Raw genomic sequence first — 23,367 nt, 5'->3', positions numbered from 1 at the left:
TAAGGATTGAACCCAGGGCCACTTAACTCCTGAGTCACATCCCCAGTCCTGTTTTAATATTTTATTTAGAGACAGGGTCTTGCTGAGTTGCTTAGGGACTTGGTAAATTGCTGAGGCTGGCTTTGAACTTGTGATCCTCCAGCTTCAGCCTTGGGAGCTGAAGGGATGATAGGCGTGTGCCACGGTCCTAGGTGGAATGCTTGTTTCCTGATTGCTGGTCCTTCCTTCCTGCTACTTTGGGAATCTCCAAAGAGATTGGAGACTTACCATTCTCCCACCTCAGGTTCTTGGCATCCTGTTCCAGCCTCCCCAAGGCCTCATAGGCCCCTGGAACATGGGCCTGTTCTAGAAGGACCCCAGCAGGGCTGGATGGACACCAACCCCTCCCCCTAAACTCCAGGGAACATATGATAATGGGCTTTCAAACATTCTTTTTCAAAGTCCAGGATTCTTTCAAAACCCCAAATATCCAACAGTCACATGCCAAAGTGCTGGAACTATCATTAGTCTTCAGGGAAATGCAATTAAAGTCACAATAAGATATCACAAAGCCCTTGCCAGAATGGCTGAAACTAAAAGGACAGATGATACCAAGTCTGGACAAGGAAGTCCCCAGCTAGCAGAACTCAAATGCAGCTAGAAGGGCAGTATGTTTTCACAGACCCTTTAGAAAACTGGTTGCATCTACAAATCCTAATTCTACTCCTGGGTTTGTATCCAATAGAAATGGTGGGACCCAGAATTACATACTGTTGCAAATTTATTCATAATTGATTCAAACTGGAGACAAATCCCACATCCACTCAAGACAGAATAAGTATAACTGTGAGCCAATCCACATGAGGGAGTAATACCCAGCAATGAAAAAGAAACACCCCAGATGAAGCCCACAGACATTATGCTGAGGGAAAGAAACCAGTCACAAGAAAAGGACACTTGGTAGGACTCTACTTCTGTGAATTTCCAGAGTGGGGGTCTTGCCTGGTAGGGAATATGAGTGAACCCCTGTCTTGATCTGGGGCTGTGACATGAGTGTATACATTTGGAGCTGAACCCTAAAGAGCCATCCACTTTCCTGTTGGTATGGCATTGCCCAATAAGAAAAGCTTAAAAATTAACAATGACAAAGTACCAAAGCCTTACATGGATGTCATGTAAGGAGAAAGCCTGGGGTAGAATCCAGGGCCAAGTGCCCTACCCTTGATCTACTCCCATCTCTTGGTTCCTGGGAGAGTTCTGCAGATGAAACTTTGGACCATGCACTGGAAATCTCTTTGCTTTGGAATACACATGTCCTCATATTCCTGCAGCTGTCCCAGTTCCCTATGCACGACAGTAACCTAGTTCTAGGATCCCAACCAGGGGACACATCCTCCATGCCTATATCCCTCCAACCAGCTGGTGGGAAGTTATTGGGATGGTGCAAACCAGGGAGGAAGAAACCAAGAGGGTGCTGGTCACCATGAAGCCAGGAGATAACACAGAGCTGGAAACTTGCCTCAGGTTTGGCAAGTGTCATAGTACCTGGTATCATTTCCCTGACAGGTTGCATTTCCCCACTTAGGGGCAGATACCCAGTAGTGAAAAGTATGGTGAGAAATAATACCATCCTAGCTAAACTTAACTGAGCACTCATTTGGTTCCTGGCATTATATTGAATCCTTTACGAGGAAGTTATTCTCTTTTAATCCTATGGCAGCTGCCTGTGGTAGGTACCACTCTTACATGCTTTACAAATAACCAACTCTACGTAGGAACCATCCTTTTATCCATCCCAGCAGTCTATTCACACAGAGTGACAAATAAAGCTCAGGGAAGGCAAGCAATTTGCCTAAAGCCCACACAGGTGGGGAGTGGTGGGACTGGGGATTGAATCATGGTCAGTGTGACTCTACAGTCCGTTCCCTTTCCTTTCACTGTGTTTTCATTTAATAAATGACTGCAGTGAGCTGAAGTGGTGACAGAATCAACACCCAAAAGGAACACAACACGCTGAAATGTTTACCTCAATCATTAAGATAAAGCAGAGTAGAGATTCATAAAAAGTCATCTGATTTTGGGGAAAATAGGCAGCCCGCGCACAAGGCGAATGAGTCCAGTTTAGAGGAAGCATGTGTGGAAATGACTCAGAGGTTCACCAGCCTGCCCGTCTATCCATCCATCCATCCATCCATCCATCCATCCCCATCTATCCAGAAACTTAACCATTAGGAGTGAGACCCTCTGGATTCCATGCCAACCTCCTGGAGTCAGCTAGGTTGGCTGTGCCCACCATATGAGAGAGGGCAGACCAAGGTCAGGAAGGACACATAGATATCTCCCCCAACTCCAGCTGTGCAGACCAGTTGTAGGGAACAGCATTTTTAACCTCTGGATCATTGGAAAGACAGAGAAAAGGTAATTTCTTTCTTTCTTTTTTTTAAGGAACACTTGGAATAACTCAGACTTTCTTTTTCTAAAATAGATTTTAATTTTTAGAGAAATTTTAGGTTCAAAGTAAGATTGAGTGGAAGGTACAGAGATTTCCCAGGGTCTCCCTGCTCTTACATAGAAACAGCTTCTCTGCTACCGACGATTGCATTCCACTGATTGAAATGGCCCACACACCATCATTTCCCACAGCCCATAGGTCGCTGGGATTGTGTGGTGCTGGTCTGAGTGCTCACTCTGTCTGTGCTGGCCTTGAGATCGTGTCCTCATGTAGCTACTGACCAACTGCACCAAGGCTCGAAGCCAGGGTTGGTGATTCCCAGGGTAGGCGCCTAGGAGTCCTGACGGCTGCATGGGGTTTCACGTGTGGAGAAGTGGACTGACTGGCGAGGAGACCATCTCCCAAAATCTTAAGGGCCGTCCTGGAAGGCCAGACTGTGTGACCTCACAGGCATATGCTCACACCAATCATGAGACTTGTCTGCAGGACAAGAGCAGGGCCCCTCTAAGCGGTTGCCCATCACCTGGATGCCCGGAGGACAGCCCTGCCTGGGGGAGTTGGCCTACCCCACCTGAAAGGTCTGTTTTGACTCTCACTTTGACAGATTCAGCGTGGCTCCTCCTCTGTTGGGCCCTGCTCTGTGCTGCTCTGGGTGCTGTGGGTGAGTAAGACAGGACCCAGCTCCTCGGGGCCATGGCCTGCTGAGAAATCCTGTTTGTGTCCTTCCTGCACTTGCTGCTCTTTGTTGTCCTGGAGGCCAAGGAGGCTCTCTGGGGTCCTGGGAGTGCTGGAGCTCCAGGACAAGGAGCTGGTTCCTTTAGCTAAGTGGACCCCAGCCACCTGGCCTCTGAGTCAGCCACCCCAGAAGTCTCACTCCCTGTGGCACAGTCTTGCTTGGGACCTTTGAGGCTCCAACAGGGAGCAAAGGGCTTAAAGAGTACATAAAATCTATTTTAGAAAAAGAAAGTCTGAGTTATTCCAGGTGTTCCTACTGTTTCCTATGTCTCTCAGAGGGTCCTCCCTCACCTGCCCAAAGGGCTCCTAAGAGGCTGTCACCTTCCTTCATGAAGCACATACACTTCTTCCAAGTTGGTGGTACCATGAAGCAGGATCCTCCCTTCAGGGAGGGCCTATGCCACCTATTGCCTGGGTTTTAACTCAAAATGCTGCTTTCCCTTCTGGAAGATGCTCCGAGACCCAGTGCTCAGGAATTGTCAAAACTAGAAAACCCGCTTGACGAGGCTTACAGGAGTGGCTCCATCCTGGCCCCCTACTTGCCTGCAGGTGGTGAGCTCATTGTAGTCACTGTCATCCAAGATCCCAAATATTGGAGGTGAGATGAAGATGAAGATGATTGATGATGACTGATGATGACAACAGAAACAGCTTACTTGGCACCCAAGTCCTGTGTGCATTAATTCACCAAATCACCCAGCTACCCACCCATTTTCCTAACCCAGGACCTGCGTCTTCCTCATGGAGGCCACACCTGGGATGGCCCCAACTCCATGCCAGGGAGGCTCTGAATCTGGCAGCTGTCCATTAGAATCTCCTGGGTAGCTTATTAAAAATATATCTGTCTAGTCCCTAGCCCCAGAGACCGGCCTGTTGGCCTAGGGTGGGGCCTGATGTTTTAAAAACCCAGTTGATTCGGGTATATATCCTGGGTGAAGTTCTCTGTGCTCAGTGGAGCCTGTGATGTATATCGATGATCTCCAGCCCTGGTTCTCAAGCCAAGCACAACCGTCCAGATACCTTTCCTAGCATGGAGCTCAGGATGAACTTGGATACAGGGGAGCCAGAGGGCTGTGGAGCGGGTGTGTGTGCACACATGTGCACTTTCTGGGGAAGTGGTTGGCAGGGCCGGGGTGGGGGGGCGGAGGGATAGTTCTATGTCCTCAGCTGCTATCTGGGGGTTGGTGGTAGGGATGGGAGTGGAACAGCACCCTCTCCTGCAATAGAGGAGAGCTTGGCCTGGCTCTGCCAAGCCTACAATCAAGCAATGTCAAGCCTACAAGTCGGGGAGAAAATAGTGTTTGGAGGCCACAGGAACCAGCACCAAAGAGGAGCCCGTGGACTGCTCCCCAGAACCATCTGACTGTGGACACAGGTACAGAAGTGTTTCCACAGGAGGGCCCCTCTCCAGACCTCAGAGGTCCTACCCTCCTCACACTGCTCATTCCTTGACCCTTCCATTCTTCCAAATCATCTCAGCTATCACCTTTTCCAGGAAGTCTTCCCTGATGAGCCCAATCCGACCCTGATGCCCACTCATCACTGAAGTGGCCCCTGTAAGCCCAGCTTAAACACCATAGGGGCTTTTGCTGATTTGTGGATGAACAGACACTTGTAGCAGATCTACAGAGAACTTATCATATCTCTGCCCTGCCTGATAGGAGTTAGTTGGTTCCTCTCACACTACTCTCAGGACATGGTCTTGCCCTTGAGCATGCTCAGTGTGGGCTTTCTTGTAGTGTGGCTGGGCCAAAGCCTTTGTGTCTACTCTAGACGTCTGTTCTCCAGGTACAGAATGAGCATGTTGGACTAGGATGGTCACTTTCAGAACAACAAATACTAAATTCTCAAGTCTGCCTGGGATCATCTTAACCCACCTCATTCTGGAGAGACCCTACATGACCTTCAAGGCCCAGGTGATCCTCCTAAGCTACATCAGTGCCTCCCATCCTGGCTGCCGCAGCGCTTCACACATGGCTCTGCTACAGTCTTCGGCCAGCATGGCCCTGGCTATTCTGGAATCTGGGATCGCTAGGTCTCTGAATTCTTTGAATAGGGATTATTACATTATAGCAGTGCCTGGCTCAGGGTGACCAAAAATGTGACCTTAATGAATGAATGCGTGAGTGACTACATGAGTTCAACTCCTTGAGTTCAGTCCTTAACCTCTGTAGCCAGGAGGAAGTAGGTAAAGGGGAATGAAGAAAGATGCCTCCATGGGCTCTAGAGGAATCCTGGCTGCCACACACCCAAGAACTGGGACCAACAGCTGGGATAGGGCAATGGTGAGCGCATCCCAGGACACCTCACCACTCAATCAGGGACTGCCTTCAAGACATCCAGCTTTGGGCCCTTTGCTCTGATGGGTGTCCAGGGGCAAGTGTTGGAGTCTGGGCAGAGGAGGAGCCGTGGCCTAACTAGCAGAAAGTTCTTCCAGAGCCTGACTTGACTAGAAAGCTTAAAGTGTGGCCTTGAATGCTTGGTATCCTCAAGGCCAGCAGCTGGGCATCCTGGTACCAGAGCCTGGAGGAAGGGGCTGGTTCAGGTTTCTCCAGCACAGAGCTCCACCCCAAAAGGCAGGGTCTGGACTAATTGGCTTGCCCTCTTTCTGCTGCCGATGGAGAAAATCTTGGCTAATTTGCCGGAACGCTCTAGTTAAATGCCAATTAGGATGTTCTGTCCACTGCTTTCTTCCAATATATTAATAATGTAATTAAGCATTTATTGCCTGCGCAAATTAAAAATTAACTTAAACGGACAGCCTGGAAAAGTGAGGAAGTGACCGCTTAAACAACCAATTTGCATCTCATTGGAATATCAACATCTAAACACAGCCCTGTCCAGGGGTGCCGGTTTGGTCTTCCAGTGAGGGGGCCCCTGCAGCTGCCAACAGCTGCTGGCGTCTCTTTCTTCACGCCTGACTCTGCCTGTCCATCGGGCCCCACTTCTAGGTGTGGGGGATGTGATCTCACCCCTAAATGGGCAGGAGGCTTTCTGCTAAGCAGCCACCTTGGTGTCTATCATCCCACCCCACCTCCCAGGGGTCTGTGGTATGGATTTCAGTGAAAAGAGATGCTCCCGGGGGCTGGCTGGAGGGGGCAATCCCTGAAGCCCCTGCTCCTCCCACCCCCAGGATCAATTTGTCCTGCATTCCAGTCTGGGAGATGGGGCACAGATGGTGCTGGTGTGGGGATGGGGAGGAAGCCGAGGAACAAGGAGACCTTTTCCCCAACCTACCTCTGGAGGGAAATGGGGGAGGGGGTGGGGGCTGGTCTCTGAGAACTGACAGGAGATGGGGCTGGGCAGTGTCCTCAGAAAAGATGAAAGGGTAGAACTCCCCTTTATTCTCTGTCCCCAGGGATCTGTCTAACATGGCAGGTGTGACACTGCTGGTTTTCTTCTCCACAAAGCCACAGGGGGGGACTTGGCAGCAAGGAGCAGGACATCAGGGAAGAGGCTACCAGGAGAACTGGGAGGGACAAGGTGGGTACATGCAGCCCAGGAGCTCTGGGTAGGAGGCTCCAGCCAGCATGGGCCCTGCCTCTATGCTCTGTCCCTTAGCCTTCTCGGGCTTCCCTTTCTTGAAGGGCCCCCTCCTGAGCTTGCAGAAGACAACTTCCCTATGCCATGCTGCCAATCATTGCCCGTGGCCCTCCCACTTGAGTGGGAGATGGCTCCATGACGGTCTTTGGGCATTCTTCCTGGGGGACTCTTGCAAAGGCAGGTGAGATGCCTCTGGGGTCTGTGTCTCTGTCACGGTACCAAGGGAGAAGGGGTGAGGGCCCCCCCACCAAGCTCTCCTGCAAAGCCGCCCTCTCTAGCTTTGCGGCTCACCCACCCTGCAGTTACTAGAAGCCAGTGGTTTTGTTTTAAACACTTTATTTATAAAAAAGTACATTTTTTCCTCAGTACATTTTTCAACCCATCATTTTTTTTTTATACAAGTAAAAGGGGGTGAGGCAAATACCCCTTGGGTCAGAACCAGGAGAATCTGCTGGGCCGTCCCCAGGACCAAAGACGAAAACGGTGACGAAGAAACTGAAGCAAAGGAAGCAAATCACACTCAGAGGTGAGGGTGGCAGCTTCTCCTGGATTTTGTTTCCATTTGTACAAAAAAAGAAAACCTTTTTTTTTTTTTTTTTTTTTTTTGCGGCCAACAAGCCCATTCCTCATAGCAGGGGTCAGAAGAGCAGCAGCAGCAGAGGCCAGAGCCTCACCTCCTAGGCCTCCCTGGCCCGGGGTGGCTCGGCCTACCTGCCCCTCACTAGGAGAGGGTTTCTGTTGGCAGTCAGGCTTTGGGGGTCTCTATCTGGACCTCCAGAGGCCTGGGAGCACCCCCCTCCTCCCAGGAGAGGGAACACCAGTGTCTGCTGGGCTTGGGCAGGCTGCCCGAATCCACCTGACACGAGTCCCTATTCTGCCTTGAGGACAGCAGAAAGTTATTGCACCAGTGACTGGGGCACGGGCCCAGGGCCAGAGCCCCTGTGGGCCTCTCTTATGACCTGAGCACTGAGAGGAATCATTGTTTCTCCTTAAGGGCTTCTAGCAGCTTCTGCCCATTCCTGGGTTGCATCTGTGCTGAGTGCTCATCTGGCCACATGTGTGCACGCACACACACCTGTGCTTGGGTCTGTGGGAGGTGTGTGTGCCCTCCACATGTATGCATGCTGGGCCTGAGGTGGCGGCACTTACAGGCTTGGGTTCACCTATTCTGTGCTGCTGCTTTTCAGATCCTTCTGGTAAAAGGGGACTCAGATGGTTGTTGCACATTAGAACAATACCAAAATCTGTAAGAAAATAGGGGCATAGGGGCAGCGGGGTGGGGGTCAGGACAGGGAGGGCAACAAGAGGCAGGATGACAACCAGGGAGGCCTTGGCACAATTAATACCAAGTTTATTTTATTTCTGGCAAAGCAGAAGCTCAGATCATGCTGGGGGCATGAAGGAGAAGCAAAATGTCCTCATCTCTCTGCTGGGCTGGACCTCCCTTTGCCAGATGGCTGTGTCTGCAGCCCAGCGGTAGTGCCCACTGTCCCACAAACATGGAGCTCAGAAATCTCCATCTCCCTAGTCTGAGTGCTGACCCCTGCTTCATGCCAATGCTCAGCCCAGGTTGGCATGCTGAGGCTGGACTCCTGGACCGTGCTGCATGGATCCCATAATTTGTGCTTTGCTTGCGGGGAAGATGTGGAGGTGTGTCAAGTGGGACTCAGTGCTTTGTCTGGGCCTGGGGCCTCCTCAGTCCATCACAGAATGAGGAAGAGGGTGGCAGTGTAGGGCAAGGGAGATGTAGGAGGACAAGTCCCTTCGGTCTCATGATTCCATGGGGAGAGGGAATGCCTCTGTTAGGCTGGGCCCTGGGCTGGCCTCCTGCCTGGAGAGAAGGGGCCAGCAGAGCAGCCAGAGTGGCATGAAGAGGGATGGGGCAGTGATGTAACATGGGAAAATCCCCTGCCCTGGGGGACACTAATACTGCTGGGGGAAGTGGCCCAGCTCCTCCTCTCCCTCTGCCCTGTGTCTAAAACCCCAGAATTTTCTCCCCTAACTCCACTCCATGCAGTGCCCCCAATGCTAAGAAGGGAGAGCCGCCCCAGGGCTGGCATGGCTTCAGACTTCTGCTACGTGGCTACTGGGCGGCCTGGCTGGGGCTGGGGCAGTGAGGGCTGGTGAGGGTGGCCCAGCTGGTGGGCCCAGGGTTGCCAGGGCAGAGATAGAGCTTTGCCTGGGGGTTTGATAGCAGCACCAGGGGGAGTGGGGAAGGGATTGGGGGCTCCCTTAGGAAGCCTATGGCAGGGTGGGTCAGTGCCCGTGGGGCACAGAGTGGTCTGCCTCCCCCCCTAATATTTGTCATCCCACAGAGCATGATACCCTGGGCTGAGGAGCTGGGATCCTGAGGGGTAGGCCGGGGGCCCTTGGAGCCCAGCTCTCCTGTTCCAGGGCCTTTCCCATGGGCATGTCCATCTAGAGTGCCGGGGAGTTGGGGGGGCAGATGGAGGAACTGAGGCACTTTGATCTGGGAGACAGAGAGGGCTGGAAGGGGCCTTCTTCCACTGTACACATGGGACAGTGGTCCTGGATGGTCCAGAGGAACCTAGAGTCCCATTCCAGGAGGGAATTGACAAAGACCGGCCTCTCCCTGGTCTTCCCCTCAGCCCAGAATGGGCAAAGGGAAGCTGAGCAGAGAACAGAGTGGGTGAGCAGTAGGTCTCCTGGCTGCCCACCCACTTTGCACTTTCTTCGAGGCCTGTGACATTGACATTGGCCTTCGTGTGTGAGGGGTTAGCTGTCCTCCTATCAGATCATGTTTGCAGATCTTCTATGGCATGGCTTTTTTCTCTTCTCCCCATAAACACTTCTTGGCCTCTAACTCTGGAGGGAATTCCCTTCTGGGAATTCAGCCCTGACTTTCCAAGAGAGTCAAGTGTTGCTAGCACTTGACAGATAAGGGAGAAATCTGAGAAAGCTGCATGCTGTAAGGAAAGGTAGGGGTCAGCCTGAAACCCTAGAGTGGTAGCATCAGGGAGGCCTCCTCCTAGCTGCCCTGGAAGCTTCTACAGGCTGCTGCTACCCTGATCTGGGAAGAGAGAAGAGGTGTGGGGGACTGGCCTTGGGCAGTGTCCAGCCTGGGAAGGGCATGTGAGCCCTGGGGGAGAGCAGGGGTAGACCAGTGGTGTGTGCATGTAGTATGTGCATGTGTTGGCAGAGGCATATAGGAAGTGTGGGCAGAGTCCACCTGGGGTCCCCCAATATGTGGGGAGCAGATCAGGGGTAAAGGAAGGGATGCACCTGAGCAGGGTCAATTCCACTTTGTAGGTCAACGAGGAAAAAAAATGTAAAAACCACCCTACCAGGAAAACACACTGCCCCAAGACCCAGGTAGGGACCTCGACTTGATTCACTTAACAAACAAGATTCCCCTGGGTGCTTTGGAGAAGCCACCCCGGCCCCGCTACCTCTGGGGTACACTTGCTGTCTAGACCAGGGCTCCAAACTCCAGCTTCCTTAGCCTAGGGTTGGGGGGTATTGGCTTCCCTCTCCACGGGAGGATGAGCAGCATTGGGGAGTAGGGTGTGGGGGGCTCTACCTCTTGGAGCCCCTTTAGCCCTCCACTCCCAATGAAGAGAATACAAATAGATTCCAGTGTTGGGGGGCGGGGGAGGGCTGGCTCCCCAAACCCTGGAGGGATGCCCAGGTACACAAGACAAGAACAGGGCTCCCTACACATAGGGCCGTGGGCGGGGTTGTTAAAGGAAAGATACAGCAACACCAAGCCACAGTCGAACACAACACCATGGGGAAGGGCCGGGAGAGGGAGGAAATTAAAACAAAGCCAGGTCGGCTCTGCCCTGGGCTCCCCTGGCTCCCCAGGAGTTTGGGGCTGGCTTTGGGCAGCTGGGCGAGTCTCTGCCGGGCTCCTGGAGGAGTAGGTGTCGAGGGTGGGCAGGGGGCGTGCGGGTAGGGGCTGGGGAGAAGTGGGCACAGACAGAGGCTCCGGAAGGGGACTACACATACCACTCCTTCTTGGAAATGAAAGACCCGTCATTCTGAGAAACCATGTTCTCAGCCAAGTCCAGCTGCTCGGGGTCGTACTGGTAGCCCAGAGTCCGGTCCCCGTAGCCGTCCTGACGGGCCTCGGCCTCATCCACCGTGAAGTAGGGCCGCTTGGCCTCCTCGTCGTATTTGGGGTGCGGGCCGCCCATCTTGCGCTCGCCCCCTCCACCGCCCTCCTCCTCCTCTTCCTCCTCGTAGCTGCTCCCGCCCAGCGGGCCCGCCTTCTTCTCATCGTCCGAGTCATCGGGGTACTGCAGGTTCTGCGCCATGGGCGGGTGGTGCTGGGGGATGCCGGCCTTACTGTAGCCGTTGCCGTACACGTGCTTCTTGGTGCTGTAGTCACCCTTGAAGGTGTGCCGGCGCCGGCGCAGGGCCACCACGATCCCGCCGACCACAATCAGCACCAGCAGGACGCTCCCCGCCACGCCCCCAATGATGGCCGTGGGCACCGGCCCGGCGCGCCGCCCATGCTCGGGAGGAGATGGGGTGTAGGGGAATTCTGGGTGAGGAAAAGAGACGGAGGGGACAGCGTCAGCTTCGGCTCCTCCGGAGTCAGCAGGGTGGTAGGGAGGCAGGGGAGGGAAAGGCCAGGAAGTGGGCCCAAGGCCCCGGATAGGATGTTCACACCCGAGGTTTGAGCAGCTCCAGCTCCAGAGGCCCCTTGGTCCCCACCCCTCCTGGTGCCCAACGGTACCACAGCTGGAGTGAAAGAGGCCAGAGCGGAGAGAGGCAGAGAGTACCAGAGCAGGATCGCAGCACCAGGGCCTTCCATCCTGACCATCTTGGGGGGTGGTGGCAGCCCAGCTCCACTCCCATTTACCGTGCAGAGGCACATGGGCAGCACCACCCTTGGCAGGTGTCCACTAGATGCCATTCACTGTCTTTAGAGGCAGGTATGCCATTCATTTCTACTCAGTACATGAGGGGATGAGGCTCAAGGAAGTTAAATAACTTGCCCGAGGCCACCCAGCGAACAATACAATCTTGTTTCTCTTGCATGTAAAGCCTGTGCAGTCACCAATGCCCCTCTGCCTGACACCAGGTGGTCATTGTGCTCCAACACCATCACCTTGGCTACTAGACCCAGAGCCCAGAGCCCAGAGCCGACTAAGTGTTCTGTGCTTATTTCATCTGCCCCCAGGGCACAGGGAAAATGAGTTCCTAAGTTTTGGCCTGGTAGGTGCTCAGTGAGTGCCAATCAGCTGCCAAGGTGCCAGAAACCAGGGCTGCGGCTCTTGGCTGTGATCTGGGCCTGTAGGGCAAGGTGGGGGCTTGGTGGTGCTGCCAGCCTGGGCTAGAGGCATGAGATACCCAGCATGGCAGGGCGTAGGCGCAGAGCGGAAGCCGGGAGTGGACACACGTGTATGCACCACAGAGACTAGGGCACGTGAGTGAGAATGTGCGTGGAGCCACACGCCTGTGCCAGGGTGGAGTGTGTGTACAGCTGTGTGCACACTGAGGACAGAGCAGAAATGAGAGGTAGGAAAGGTGGAAAGAGGAAAATGAAGAAGAGTTGTCAGGAGAGAAGGTCCAGGGGGTGATTTCTGTGCCAGTGGGGACAGCACACAGTATTGTTCTACCCTATCTTTTCGGTGCCTGGGAGGGTGTGGAAGCCAGGCTAGAGGCCAGAGGTCCCCGGATAAGGCTCAGGGAGGCGGTTCCCAGCACCACCACAGGGTGGCACCGGAGACCGTGGCTGGGTTTGGTCAGTAGGAGCCAGAGTGCAGCCCAGGGCTACCCCTGGGGACTGACCTGTGCTGCTCTCCCTCCTCTCTTTGGGCCAAGGTAAAGTGTCTATCTGGGCCTCTGTGGTGGCCCCTGGAAGTCTGTTACTGCCAGCTCACTCCCTGATTCAGCATCACTCACTACATTGGAATCGGCTCCTCCCATGAGCCCACTCCCTCCTCCTGGGTGGAGCTGGCCCCTGAGAGCCTGTGGGGTGCTGTCTGCAGCAGGCAGCAGGGAGGAGTGGGGCGGAGATTCTGGGAAGGAGCAGAGGCCTTCCTGCAGTTTAGGCTGGAAGGGCTAAGAAAACACAGGGGCCCAAAGGAGGGGAGGCCATTTGCCCGAGGTCACGTGTTGGAACTAGGGCCACCCAGATGCTCCTATGCCTGGAACTGGAGGAGAGAAGCCCCGAGGACTTAACTTCCATTTGTCGCTACTGTGTCCTCAGTACAGGTCACTGAGGAGCTGGCCCATAAATATTTACTGAATATCTGTCCTGACTGCTTCTATCCAGAACAGTCTCCTGGAACCTCTTGCTTCTCCTGGCTTACCAGGTCCCATCTGTTACTGACCTTAGAATGGCTCCATACCTACTCCACATGGCTGCTGCCATCTTATGTGTCCTGGGGGCAATGGAGTGTGTGTGGGGAACCTCGCTTCATCTGTACTTTCAACTTGCCTGTGACCCCTTTGCTTCTCACTAGGTCTAAATAATCTCTCCTTTCCACACCTGCCTTTAGCTCTCTACTCACCATCCAATCAGCAAACATGCCTGAGCATCTGCAGTAGGTTACAAGCAACTACAGCCTCGCCAGAGAATCAAATGACATGCTTAGAGTTGAGCAGTGAGCAGAAGTCAAGGGGTTGGACAGTGATGTGCTGCTCAGGAGTGTTGGGGAAGTAGGACGCTGTGGCATAGAGTTAGAAAAGGGGCTCTGGAGGAGGCCGGACTCTGCCTAACCTTGAAGGAAGCCATGCATTTGTAGAGGACAAGAGGATAGGCAGGGCACCCTGATGGAGGGATCTGCTTCCTGTTTTGGAAACCTGTCCCTTGCCTGCCAAGACAGGATTCCTTGGTCCTTGGTTTTCCTCTCTGGGTGTCCTTTCCACTGTGCCATCTCACTGCAAGCTCTGCCCTTGGACCTTCAGCCCTCACCCTGTTTCTTTTCTAGTGACACACCTGGTCTCAGTTTGACAAGTGAGCTTTATCCTCCTGGCTCTTCAAACCATTTTGGGTACACAGTTCTCACCTCTGCCAGGATGTTGTCCCCAAAGGCCCCTTAGATAGCATTCCCCAAACTGGTCCACGGAACCTCAAACCATTGGCTCGGGCTTAGCAAAAACACTGGGGTCAAACATTTTGGAAACTTTTGCTTAGGCAAAGTACCAGGGCCCGTCACCTTCTCACCCACATTGAATTGTAAGAGGGACTTGTGGGGTGGAGTGTTTCTCAGTTTCTTGGAGTATGAACCTCCAGTCCCCGGTCTCCAGGACTATCTCAGAGGACTCCTATGTAAGGGCACACCTTTGAAAAACTGCCCACAATTGCATCTTTCTTTGAAATTCTCATCACCAACTCAAAACCCATCTGTTCCAAGACAGTTCTACATCTTCCCTCCAAATCCTTTCCATTCAACACATCTCCCTTGTGTCCTCCACTGCCACCAATATTTGTTCGCTCTTACATCTCAGAATCGTGATCATTGATTCTTCTCCACCTCCTAGGTCAAAATCTGTCATCAAATTCTGTTGACTCCTCCTGTTCATTTTCTCACCATACCATGCAGCTGTTTACAGTTGCAGTCGACTCCTGGGTCTCCCACCTGCCCTGGGTCTCTTTCCCCCTTGCCTGGCAGAGGTTAATTTTCACTGTATAGATGACTGACTGCTTCCTTTTTTGAAGACCAGCGGTAACTCCCACACGCCCTGGTGGGCCTTGAAGTCTGGCCTTCAAGGCTTCCCCATGCCGCCTCATCTTGACTTTGACCAGCGTGCCTTCCTTGCAGTCTGCTATGGTTTGAAAAAGTGACCCCAGAGGCCCATGCGTTGAAGACTTGGCTTCTGAATCAATGTGCCATTGGGTGGTAGTAGAACCTTTAGAGGTGGAGCCCAGTGGGAGGAAGTTAGGTCATTTAGGTGCGCCCTTGAAGGGGATATTGGGACCTGGCCCCTTTCTGTCTCTTTTAGCTTCCTGGCTGCCATGAGGCAAGCAGCTTCCTCTACCACGCACTCCCACCATGATGTGCTGTCTTGCACAGGCCCCAAAAGCAACAGGCCAACTGACCACAGATTGAAACCTCTGAAATTGTTAGCCAAAATAAACTGTTTTCTTTTTATATTACCTCAGGTATTTTGTTACAGTAATAGAAAACTGACTAATACACTGTTCTTGCTATCCAATGGGTTCCTTATTGTAAGTCTTTGATTATGCCGCGCACCCTGCCAAGGATGCTGTTCCTTGTCCTCCTTTCCATCTATTGCAGTCTCTTATTCTATTCTTCATGCAGCCTTCTCATAGTTTTCTCTGTAGAATTCTTATGTACTAATGATCTGCACCTCTTATTCTGGTTTAGACCATTGCTAATTCCATTCCATTAATCACAAATTAATATAGGATTGCGAGTAAATGCAAATTAGGATTAACTACTATTGGCTGTGGTCCTTCTGCCAGTTTTCAAAGGACTAAAGCTCTTCTCTTTCACAGGAACTCAACAGGAAGCCGTGGCCTCATAATCTGGGATTGATTCATTTCAGTGGGTTGCAGCTGTGTAGAACTCTAGTTACCTTTGTGCTCTCTTTGACAGCAGAGAACCAATGAAAAACAAACTCCCCTACATTTTACTCAACTAGATTGGATTTTTTGACCCCACTAATCAGTGTAGAAGGGTTTACCATATTATCTGTTTCATGAGAGTGGTTGGTGTTCCAAAGGAATTTGTAAATTATAATCGGAATGAATTTAGAACCTGATCGCCTCTCACTACCCCTGTCATGACCACCCTGCACCAAGACACCATCATCTCTCACTTGGAATATTTATTGCAACAGCCACCTCACTGCTCTCCAGATTCGACCCTGTCCCTCTATAGACTATTTTCAACACAGCAGCCAGAGAGATCCTGTTAAAGTGTAAATTACATCACACAACTCCTCCACCAAGAGACCTCCAATGGCTTTCCTTGTTTCACTGACAGTAAAAGCCCAGATTTGCAGAGCCTAGAATGCTCTCCATGACTTGCTTCTCTGCTGCCATCTCATCTTGCTTTCTTGTAGGCTGTTCCATTCCAGGCACCGTCAGTGCTCAGGGCCTTTGCACTGGCTACTGCACACCCAGGAGGACTCTGGAGGGCTCTTCCCCAGGGATCCTGTGGTTCACTCCATCACTAAATGTCACCTTCTCATTGAGACTTCCTCAACTACCCTATTTAAAATTGCAGTGAATGAGGCCCCCATCCCCCAGCACTTGTGATCCACTTTACTCTGTTCTTCTTTTTTCCATTTCACCTTCAAAATTACTATATAAGCTTTACAAGGACAGGGACTTAGTCTGTTTGCTCATTGATGTATCCCAAGTGCCTAGCTTGCCTGGCATGTGGATAGAGTTCAAGAAATATTTGTTGAATGAAAAAATGAATTTTCTCACGGCAAGGCTGTCTTAGAGGAGAGCTAGCTTTAAGTGAGCAAGTTTTCCGAAGATACTCAAACCAGGCATGGGGTGCACTGGGGACCTCATTTCACTGGAGTCAGGGACAGGAGGAGTGGACCAAGGGTTTGGGGTCAGATTATATCAAGTTTCTTTGCCTTCCAGGCTCTCTGCTTAACTTTCTCTCTTTTTGTTCCTTCCTAAATGCTAAGGAAGTTTACTCTTGCCTGGGTATCTTTTGGGACCAAAGAGAACCCTGGTTATTTTTGCTGCTGTAGGGTCAGGCCCAGGGAAAGGTAAAAGAATGGCTAAGATAAGATGACCTTCCAGAATTGCAGACTTCAGAGTGAAGCTGCCAAGCAGAGGAGGCAGAAGAAGGGAGTAGATACGGAGACCTAATTCGTGTGCAGGCAGAAGGGGCTGTTTGGTGTGGATGGAGCATCCTTCCCCTCCCCCTCTGTCCCTCCAGCTGTCACATTCAGCCAGTAGTTCCTGTCTCTGTGCCAGAGCAGAGCTGCAAGGGCCGCAGCTGGGAGGAGAGAGAAGAGCCGGGCAGTGGGGTCATTTGCGCTTGCTGGCGGGGGCCCAGCCGGCCTCCCTCACATCCTTTTACAAAGCGGGAAGATTGGCCCTGTTCCTGAAGGGTGCAGTCTCCTGTCTGGGATCCCAGGCTGGCTGGAACCACAGGGTAATGGGGCTGTCCATTTCTTTGGGGCCCTGGTTCCTTGTGAGGTGGGTGGGCTGGTGTGTGGGGACTCTGGATGAATCTGAGGTGGATTGGGGTTAGGGCTTAAAGTCTGGATCTGAATGTTTGGGCTCATTTCATTTCCAAAGCCAATGCCCGATGCTTCCTCAGGCAGGAAATGCTCAGGCATCAGATTAGGCCCAGAAGCTGTAAGAACTACACCTCCCAGCATGCAGTGCAGCTGGCCGCAGGGAGAGGAGGAAGGCCTGGGGTCACCCTCTGGGAAGCCCTGCTGTCCTCCTGCAGCTGCAGCAGCTGTGCATTGTGTCAGACCATCAGGCAGGGCTTCAGCAAGCTGGAGGAGGACCGGATCCTCCCAGAGGTACAGACACAGCTGCGTTCTCAGCCTCCCAGACACACCGCCATTTGCCGGCTTAGAGAGAGGCACGTTTACCCGCAGCACAGCCATGAGCTCCCATTTGCACACTCAGCATGCAGACAGTGGCTCGCCTGCCCACACTGGCTCACTGTTACACACTCACAGAAGCACACACTCATGCCTGGGCATGCACACCTGCAGGCTTACCCGGCTCCCCTCCAGCTGGACAGATCTTGGGGGCTCGCCATCCTTGGTCTGAAGAACCCCTGGCCTGATGGGGGGACCTGTTACTGAGCCCTAAAGGATGAGTCCTGACTTCACTGGAAATGAGAGGGATAGACATCCTATACCCTAGTGACCTCCCTGCCCTGCTCTTGGGAAGTGACAAGAGGCTGGGTCCCTGCCAGAGAGGCCTGGACGCTTTCTTTCTAACACCTGCAGGGATAGATGCTGCTCTATTGGTCTTTTTAGTCTGATCAAGGTCATACCTGGGACCCCCTTCCTGCCCTTAGCATTACTCCTTGAAGAAGAAGGGAGGAGCTCTCCCTCCCTTGTGTAGTTACTGGGCCAACCCCAGGAAATTTGCTCCTCAGCATAAGGGTCTGTGAAATGGGCTTCTCTGGAGGTCCCAGTTGCCACGGAAACACACCAACAAATCCCACCGGGTTCCCCTCCTTGGTTCTCTTGTTCCCATAGCCGCAGCCTGGGCCTATTGTTTGCATCTGGGACTTACTATGACAGCCCCCCATGGGTGTCTGGTGCCACCTGCAGCCTCCTGCCTATGCAGTCTAGCCCAAGCCCACCTCACTGCTTCCCTGCTGAGCCCTTCAGAGGCCCCAGTGGCCTTGCTCCTAACCCAGCCTCATGCTCTAGTCTTTGCTTCCCACCTGCTCCATGCCTGGCTCCCTGACCTCTGCCTCCGCCACTCCTTCTCCTGCAGCTCTGCCCCGCGTGCCTGCACATGTGTGACTTGGTGAACCCTGCAGCTCGCGTCCCGGCCTTGCCCCAGCTGCTTTCATTGTCCTCTCCAGGTGCGCCCAGGGCAAAGCTATTACCCAAACGGATGGCCAGAATAAAAAATTAAATTTCCACTTATCCCTCTCACTCATGCATTCCCTCCAGACCAGTGGGGCTTGGAGCACAGGGTATGGCTATGTCCCGATGGGACAAGTCCCTGGAGAATGTGGCAGCTCCTGGCAGGTGTGAGATGAAGGGTGGTGAGGTTTGCTGCTACTCGGGAGCTGCCCAAGGGCACAAGAATCAATAGCCCCAAAGAGGCTCAGGCACCTGACTGATGGAGGCGGCCCAAGAGACCCTCCCTGGGGAGGGCAGCCCACAGTTGCGGCCTATCAGTGATTCACTAAGTGCCCTGCTTCCCTAGCTTCTGCCCAAGGCAGCCGTCAACAATAGAGTCATGTTGTGTCCCTCTTCCAGCTGGAGCCCTGGTGTCCCTGGCCCATCTGCCCCAACCTACACTAGCATGATGTGGGTGCAGGCAAATAGCACATGCTGCCACCCAGGCGGGACCACAGCACCCCGGCAGGTTAGGACAGCAGCTGGCGTGTCACGGCGGGTTTCTATTCTCCCTGCCTTCCTGAGTCCCTGAGGAACAGTCCTGCACTCACGGTCATCCTGCTTCCTCCTGGGCGTTGGGGGAAGGGAGGCTGTGACTCCCCGTTCCACCCTGCCACCGGGGCTGGGCACACTACTTGGCCTAGCAGGGCCTCTGTCTGGTCCTCTCTTGCTGGGCAGTAAGGTCAGTGGGAGGACATTGCTCTTGGGTTTCTTGGCTTCCTCCTGATTTCTCAATCAGCAGTCTCCCCAGAGAGCCTGGCTGGTAGAAGGGGATGTGGCATTGCGGTCCACCAACAGGAGAAAGCATTGCCCTGCTGGGAGCACTGCATGGTCATAAGAAGCCTGAGAGAAACACGACCATCTCTGCATTATAAATAAGGAAGCTAAGGCTCAGAGAGGTGAAGAATTTGCTCATGGCCACACAGCCAGAAAGAGCCAGCATGTGAACATACTTGGTCTCATATGATGCTTCCTCCCCAGGGGTTAGTCATGCTCCTTAGGAAGGTGGCACTGCCCTTCCTCATCTGCCCCCACAGCATTAGGGCCAGAGCCTGGGTCTCTGAGGCTCTGGGTTTGGCTCATACTTACTTCAGGAGGGAGAAGAGTGTGACTCTGGTCCTCTCTTCTACCTGCCAATCTATGGGAGCCCCCAAGCCCTAGCCTGCTAGGGGGGCTACCTCAGCCTCTCCTAAGCTCAACCCTGACACTTCTATTCCTGTAAACAGTCCAGAACCAGAGGCAGGGAGTGGCTCCCAGTTGAGAGGTGACACAACAGCCTAAGGACAGTTAGATGCAACACCTGGATAGTTTTGGGCTCCTCTTTCTTGAATGTACTCACCACTAAGGTCTCACACTCTGAGACAGGCTCAGAGCCAGCGGATCCTCAGAGTTTGCCCAAATCCTGTCCCTGGAACCCAGGAACCTCCGCCCAGTTTCCTGTATGCCTGAGGTCACTTTCTGCACATGTTACTTCCAGCAGCATGATGCCACTTCCCATTCTAGGAGGTTCTTTCTGACCCTGCAACTAGTTCAGGTTCAATGTTGAAAACACTCTCTCTTGTAAAGTTAGATGACCATTTACTCCTCTATTGCCTTGTTTGGATGCTTCCATTAATCACGAGGATAATGACAGGGGTCACGATAATAATCATAGAGCACTGGCTGTCTATCCACAGACTGACCCATGACTTATGCCAGGTGTAATTCCGACAGCTGACTTCCTTCCAGGCAGGTCACATTATCCCCATCGTACAGATGAGGCTTGTCCAGGGGCATGTCCCTTGTACAGTCTATCTCCAGAACATCTATCCCTTGTTGTCCCTTTCCTGAGAGGGAAGGTAGCTGATCCACCTCATTGTGTTGACAGAGAAAGATCAGGGGAATCAGCAATTCAGCTGCAGACACATACACCACTGTGGCTTTGGGCTATATCTAGTCTTCCTGCTTGAGGTAAGCCTCTCCAGGCGGCCCATACAGGTTTCCCCAACTGCAGGGACATAGCTAAAGGGGGGATGGGCTCCACCTACAGAGCTGCCCCACCATGCCAGCGTCTTGGGGTGTGCTTTACTGGCACATCCAGGGTCAGGCCCCCTCCCCCGCCCCATGCCTCCAAATAGCTCTGCTGCAAGCAACACTTTCTTCCTCCCTTTTAGAGCCTCTGCCCTCTCCTCTCTGATTGGGAGTCACCCTGATTGTCTCCCACACAGCCCTAAAAAAGCAAAGAGAAAAGCAAAGCATGACCAATGGCCAAAGCTCCAGGAGAACCAGAGAAGCAGGAAAAGGAGACACAAACTCCCTGTAACGATACAACCCAAAGGTGGGGGACGCAAGTAGTAGAGGATCCCCAGGGTGGGGCAAGGCAGGGGAGGGTGCAACTTCCTACCTGTAATATTGACCTCCACCTGGCCTGAGCGGGTGCCAATGGAGTTGGTGGCCTCACAGATGTAGGTCCCTGCCAGGCTATAGTTGATGGGTCCTCTGAAGAAGAGTGTTCTGTTCTGGGCTTCCACGCCCCTGGGGAGAGAGCCATTCAGCCTGTGGGAATTGGGAGATATGGCACAGGGTTAGGATCTTCAGCCCCAAGAAGCCGCCCTTGGGTCTGCCTCTTGGCTGCAAGCCTACCAGCCCTTTGCTGAGTGCTTGTGGTAGGGCTTGTATTAGGAGGAGGAAAAAAATCCCACAACAATGATCTCTTGCATTTGGCAGTTTTATACCATTCACTGTTTCATATTTGATCACTGTAACACTAAAGATGGGTACCTGCCCCATGAAACATGAAATCTCAGGTTCAAGGTCAAGGAAACATCTACAGAAGTGGCAGAATGGAATCTCTAGCCAGCTCACTGGTCTCCTGGAGGGTGTTCTTTCTACTGCTCCTGGTTCCTTGGTCTCCTGGGTGGCTGAGGACCAGCAGAGATGCCTGGGTCCTGACCCCAGGTTCTCCTGAAGCAGAACCACTGGGATGAGGGTCTGGCCATCTGCATTTTAAGAAGCTCTTCAGAGAGTGAGATAGGAATTGTTTCGGGTCATTATCTTGTGCTGCTGCTGGGCATGTCACAGGACTTTTTCCTGTGTTTCCTGGGAGTTTGCTGAGGATAGAAACCTTCCTTCCTCCTGATCCTGATGTTGGAGAGCTATTAGTCAGTGGACCCAGCAGCTCCTCCATAAACAGAGCTGCACTGGTAAGCAGGCTCCGCCTACTCACATCTTCGGAACACTTTTTGTTGTGGGAAGTGGAGGATAACAGGTAGGGCATGCCAGGGCCCTCTGCTTCCTGGAGAATGGGTAGAGACTCATCCTGAGCCACTGTCTTCTGGACACCTATGTCAACCTTGTTGGTTTCCCCCACACCCCTGCCTTTCTGGGTGTTCCTTCCAGATCTCTCTGGGAGGCACTTTGGCCCAGGCTGTTAGAGCTGGCAGGAGGGGAGACAGGCCCCTCCAAGGGCTAGGTCCAAAGACCATGAAGCCAAGAATGGGGCAGTAGGACACGGTTGGGGGCATTCCATGAGCTCAAGCCTTCTGGGCTGATTGCTGCCTCCACCCCCAAAATCTAGGGGTGATGGAGGGAAGGAATAGGGACAAAGAATGATCTGGGATTTCCAGAATGCCAGCATCCCTGGGGACACCTTGATAAAAATAAATGCTGGGGGCTGGGGTGGGAGTGACTCAGACTGAATCACCAAAGGAAAATGACAAAATTATTTATTAGTGAGAGGAAGGGAAGTAGATTACAGGGAAGCCCTCTCTGGCAAAATGATTTGTTCAACTGACCCTGGCATTCAAACATGGAAATAAGTGTGTGTGTGTGTGTGTGTGTGTGTGTGTACATGGAGGTGGGGAGTGTCTTTGGGGTCATGCTTCTCGCTGAGAAACCTGAGCCCAGACCCTAATTTCTTCCTTGCCTAAGGCTCCTGGAGGTTGGGCCCATGATCCTGCGAGGTATACCCAAGGCAGTGGTCAGCCCTGTGGCACTTACGTGGTCCAGTGGTACTCAGTGGCTGGGGGATTAGCGTCAGCTTTGCATGTCAGCTTCACATCCATCCGCTGCAGGTACCAGTTGCCATCAAAACCCTCGATGGTCACCTCAGGCTCATCTGTAGGGTGAGGGATGGTGTTTGAAGAGGGTGAGATTAGAAAAGCAGAACTTAGGGTGAGGGAGCCCCAGATATGGGGGAATGGGAGGAGGACACTGGAAACAGGTGAGAGAGGGAGAGGAAGGGTGGGGTCATAGGGCCTCAGAAATGGCAAGGGGAGGAGGAAGGGAAGAGGGAGGAGATGGGAAGACAGCACCTCAGGAAGGAGGAAAGGATGAGAAGCAGAATCGGAGGGAGGGGGGCCACCCTGGCACCCTGCCCCGCTCACACTGCACGTTGAGGGTGAGGCTTTCCCTGAAGCGATCCATGTGGTAGTTGACGATGCAGGCCAGGGACTGCCGGTGGGCTTCCCGGCTGGGCACCAGGCGGTAACGACTGATGACCGTCACTGTGCCGTTGGGGTTCCGGATCTCCTGGTACTCCGCCTCACCCTTTAGCCGAGTCTCCCAGGACACCACACTGGGAGGCTTCCCATTGGCCGAGGTGCAGGTGGCCACCAGAACCTTGTCATCCTGCCCCTTCTTGGCTCGAAGCACTGTCTGAGTGCCCTCTATCCAGTTGGTGGGTTTGGCTGTGGGAAAGCAGAGCACCATGGGATCAGCCCGTCGCCTCATCAGAGATGCAGAGGCACCGCACACCCTGCCCTGGGCCTTGTCTTCAGGTCATCCTGCCTCGAAGCTGGACTTCACCAATGCCCCTCTCAGAACCTCTCCTAGGAAGTGCTTTGGGTCTGACGGGTCCTCCCTGCTCTACTGTCTGTATCCCCTTCTGTTGAGCTTAGGCCTTCTTGGAGTCTTGGCATGCTCAAGTGACATGGCTCCTTTGAATTGCATCCTGGTCACCCACAAACTGTCCCATGGTGGGGGCTCCAACCTGAATAATGATCCTCTAGTCTGCCCCTGCCTCCAACCCCTAAGTGAAGCGTGGGGCAGCCTGGCTAGAAGGGACTGGAAGTGCCACCCCTGGAGCATGGTGCATGCCCACTCCAAGAGGATATCTGGGGCCATTGAGGCACACACTGCAGATGGCCAGGCCCCCAGGTCACGGG

General features: G+C 53.1%; 1 protein-coding gene across 1 annotated transcript in view; it reads right to left on the bottom strand.

Annotated features, from left to right (window-relative positions):
• Nucleotides 1-7,581: 7,581 nt before the first annotated feature.
• The window catches only part of Nectin1 (nectin cell adhesion molecule 1), a 60,987-nt gene continuing 45,201 nt past the window's right edge, over nt 7,582-23,367 (bottom strand). Inside the window, exons 3-6 of the mRNA XM_076843686.1 lie at nt 22,588-22,890; nt 22,202-22,319; nt 20,607-20,758; nt 7,582-11,216 (exon numbers count right to left, since the gene is read on the bottom strand). Coding sequence (XP_076699801.1) covers nt 10,669-11,216; nt 20,607-20,758; nt 22,202-22,319; nt 22,588-22,890 — 1,121 coding nt within the window. The 3' untranslated portion in view covers nt 7,582-10,668. The remainder of the gene's footprint in view (nt 11,217-20,606; nt 20,759-22,201; nt 22,320-22,587; nt 22,891-23,367) is intronic.

Source organism: Callospermophilus lateralis, chromosome 2 (genome assembly GCF_048772815.1).
Source record: "Callospermophilus lateralis isolate mCalLat2 chromosome 2, mCalLat2.hap1, whole genome shotgun sequence".
In the NCBI taxonomy this organism is placed as follows: Eukaryota; Metazoa; Chordata; class Mammalia; order Rodentia; family Sciuridae; genus Callospermophilus; species Callospermophilus lateralis.
This window is presented reverse-complemented; position numbering and strand designations above follow the sequence as displayed.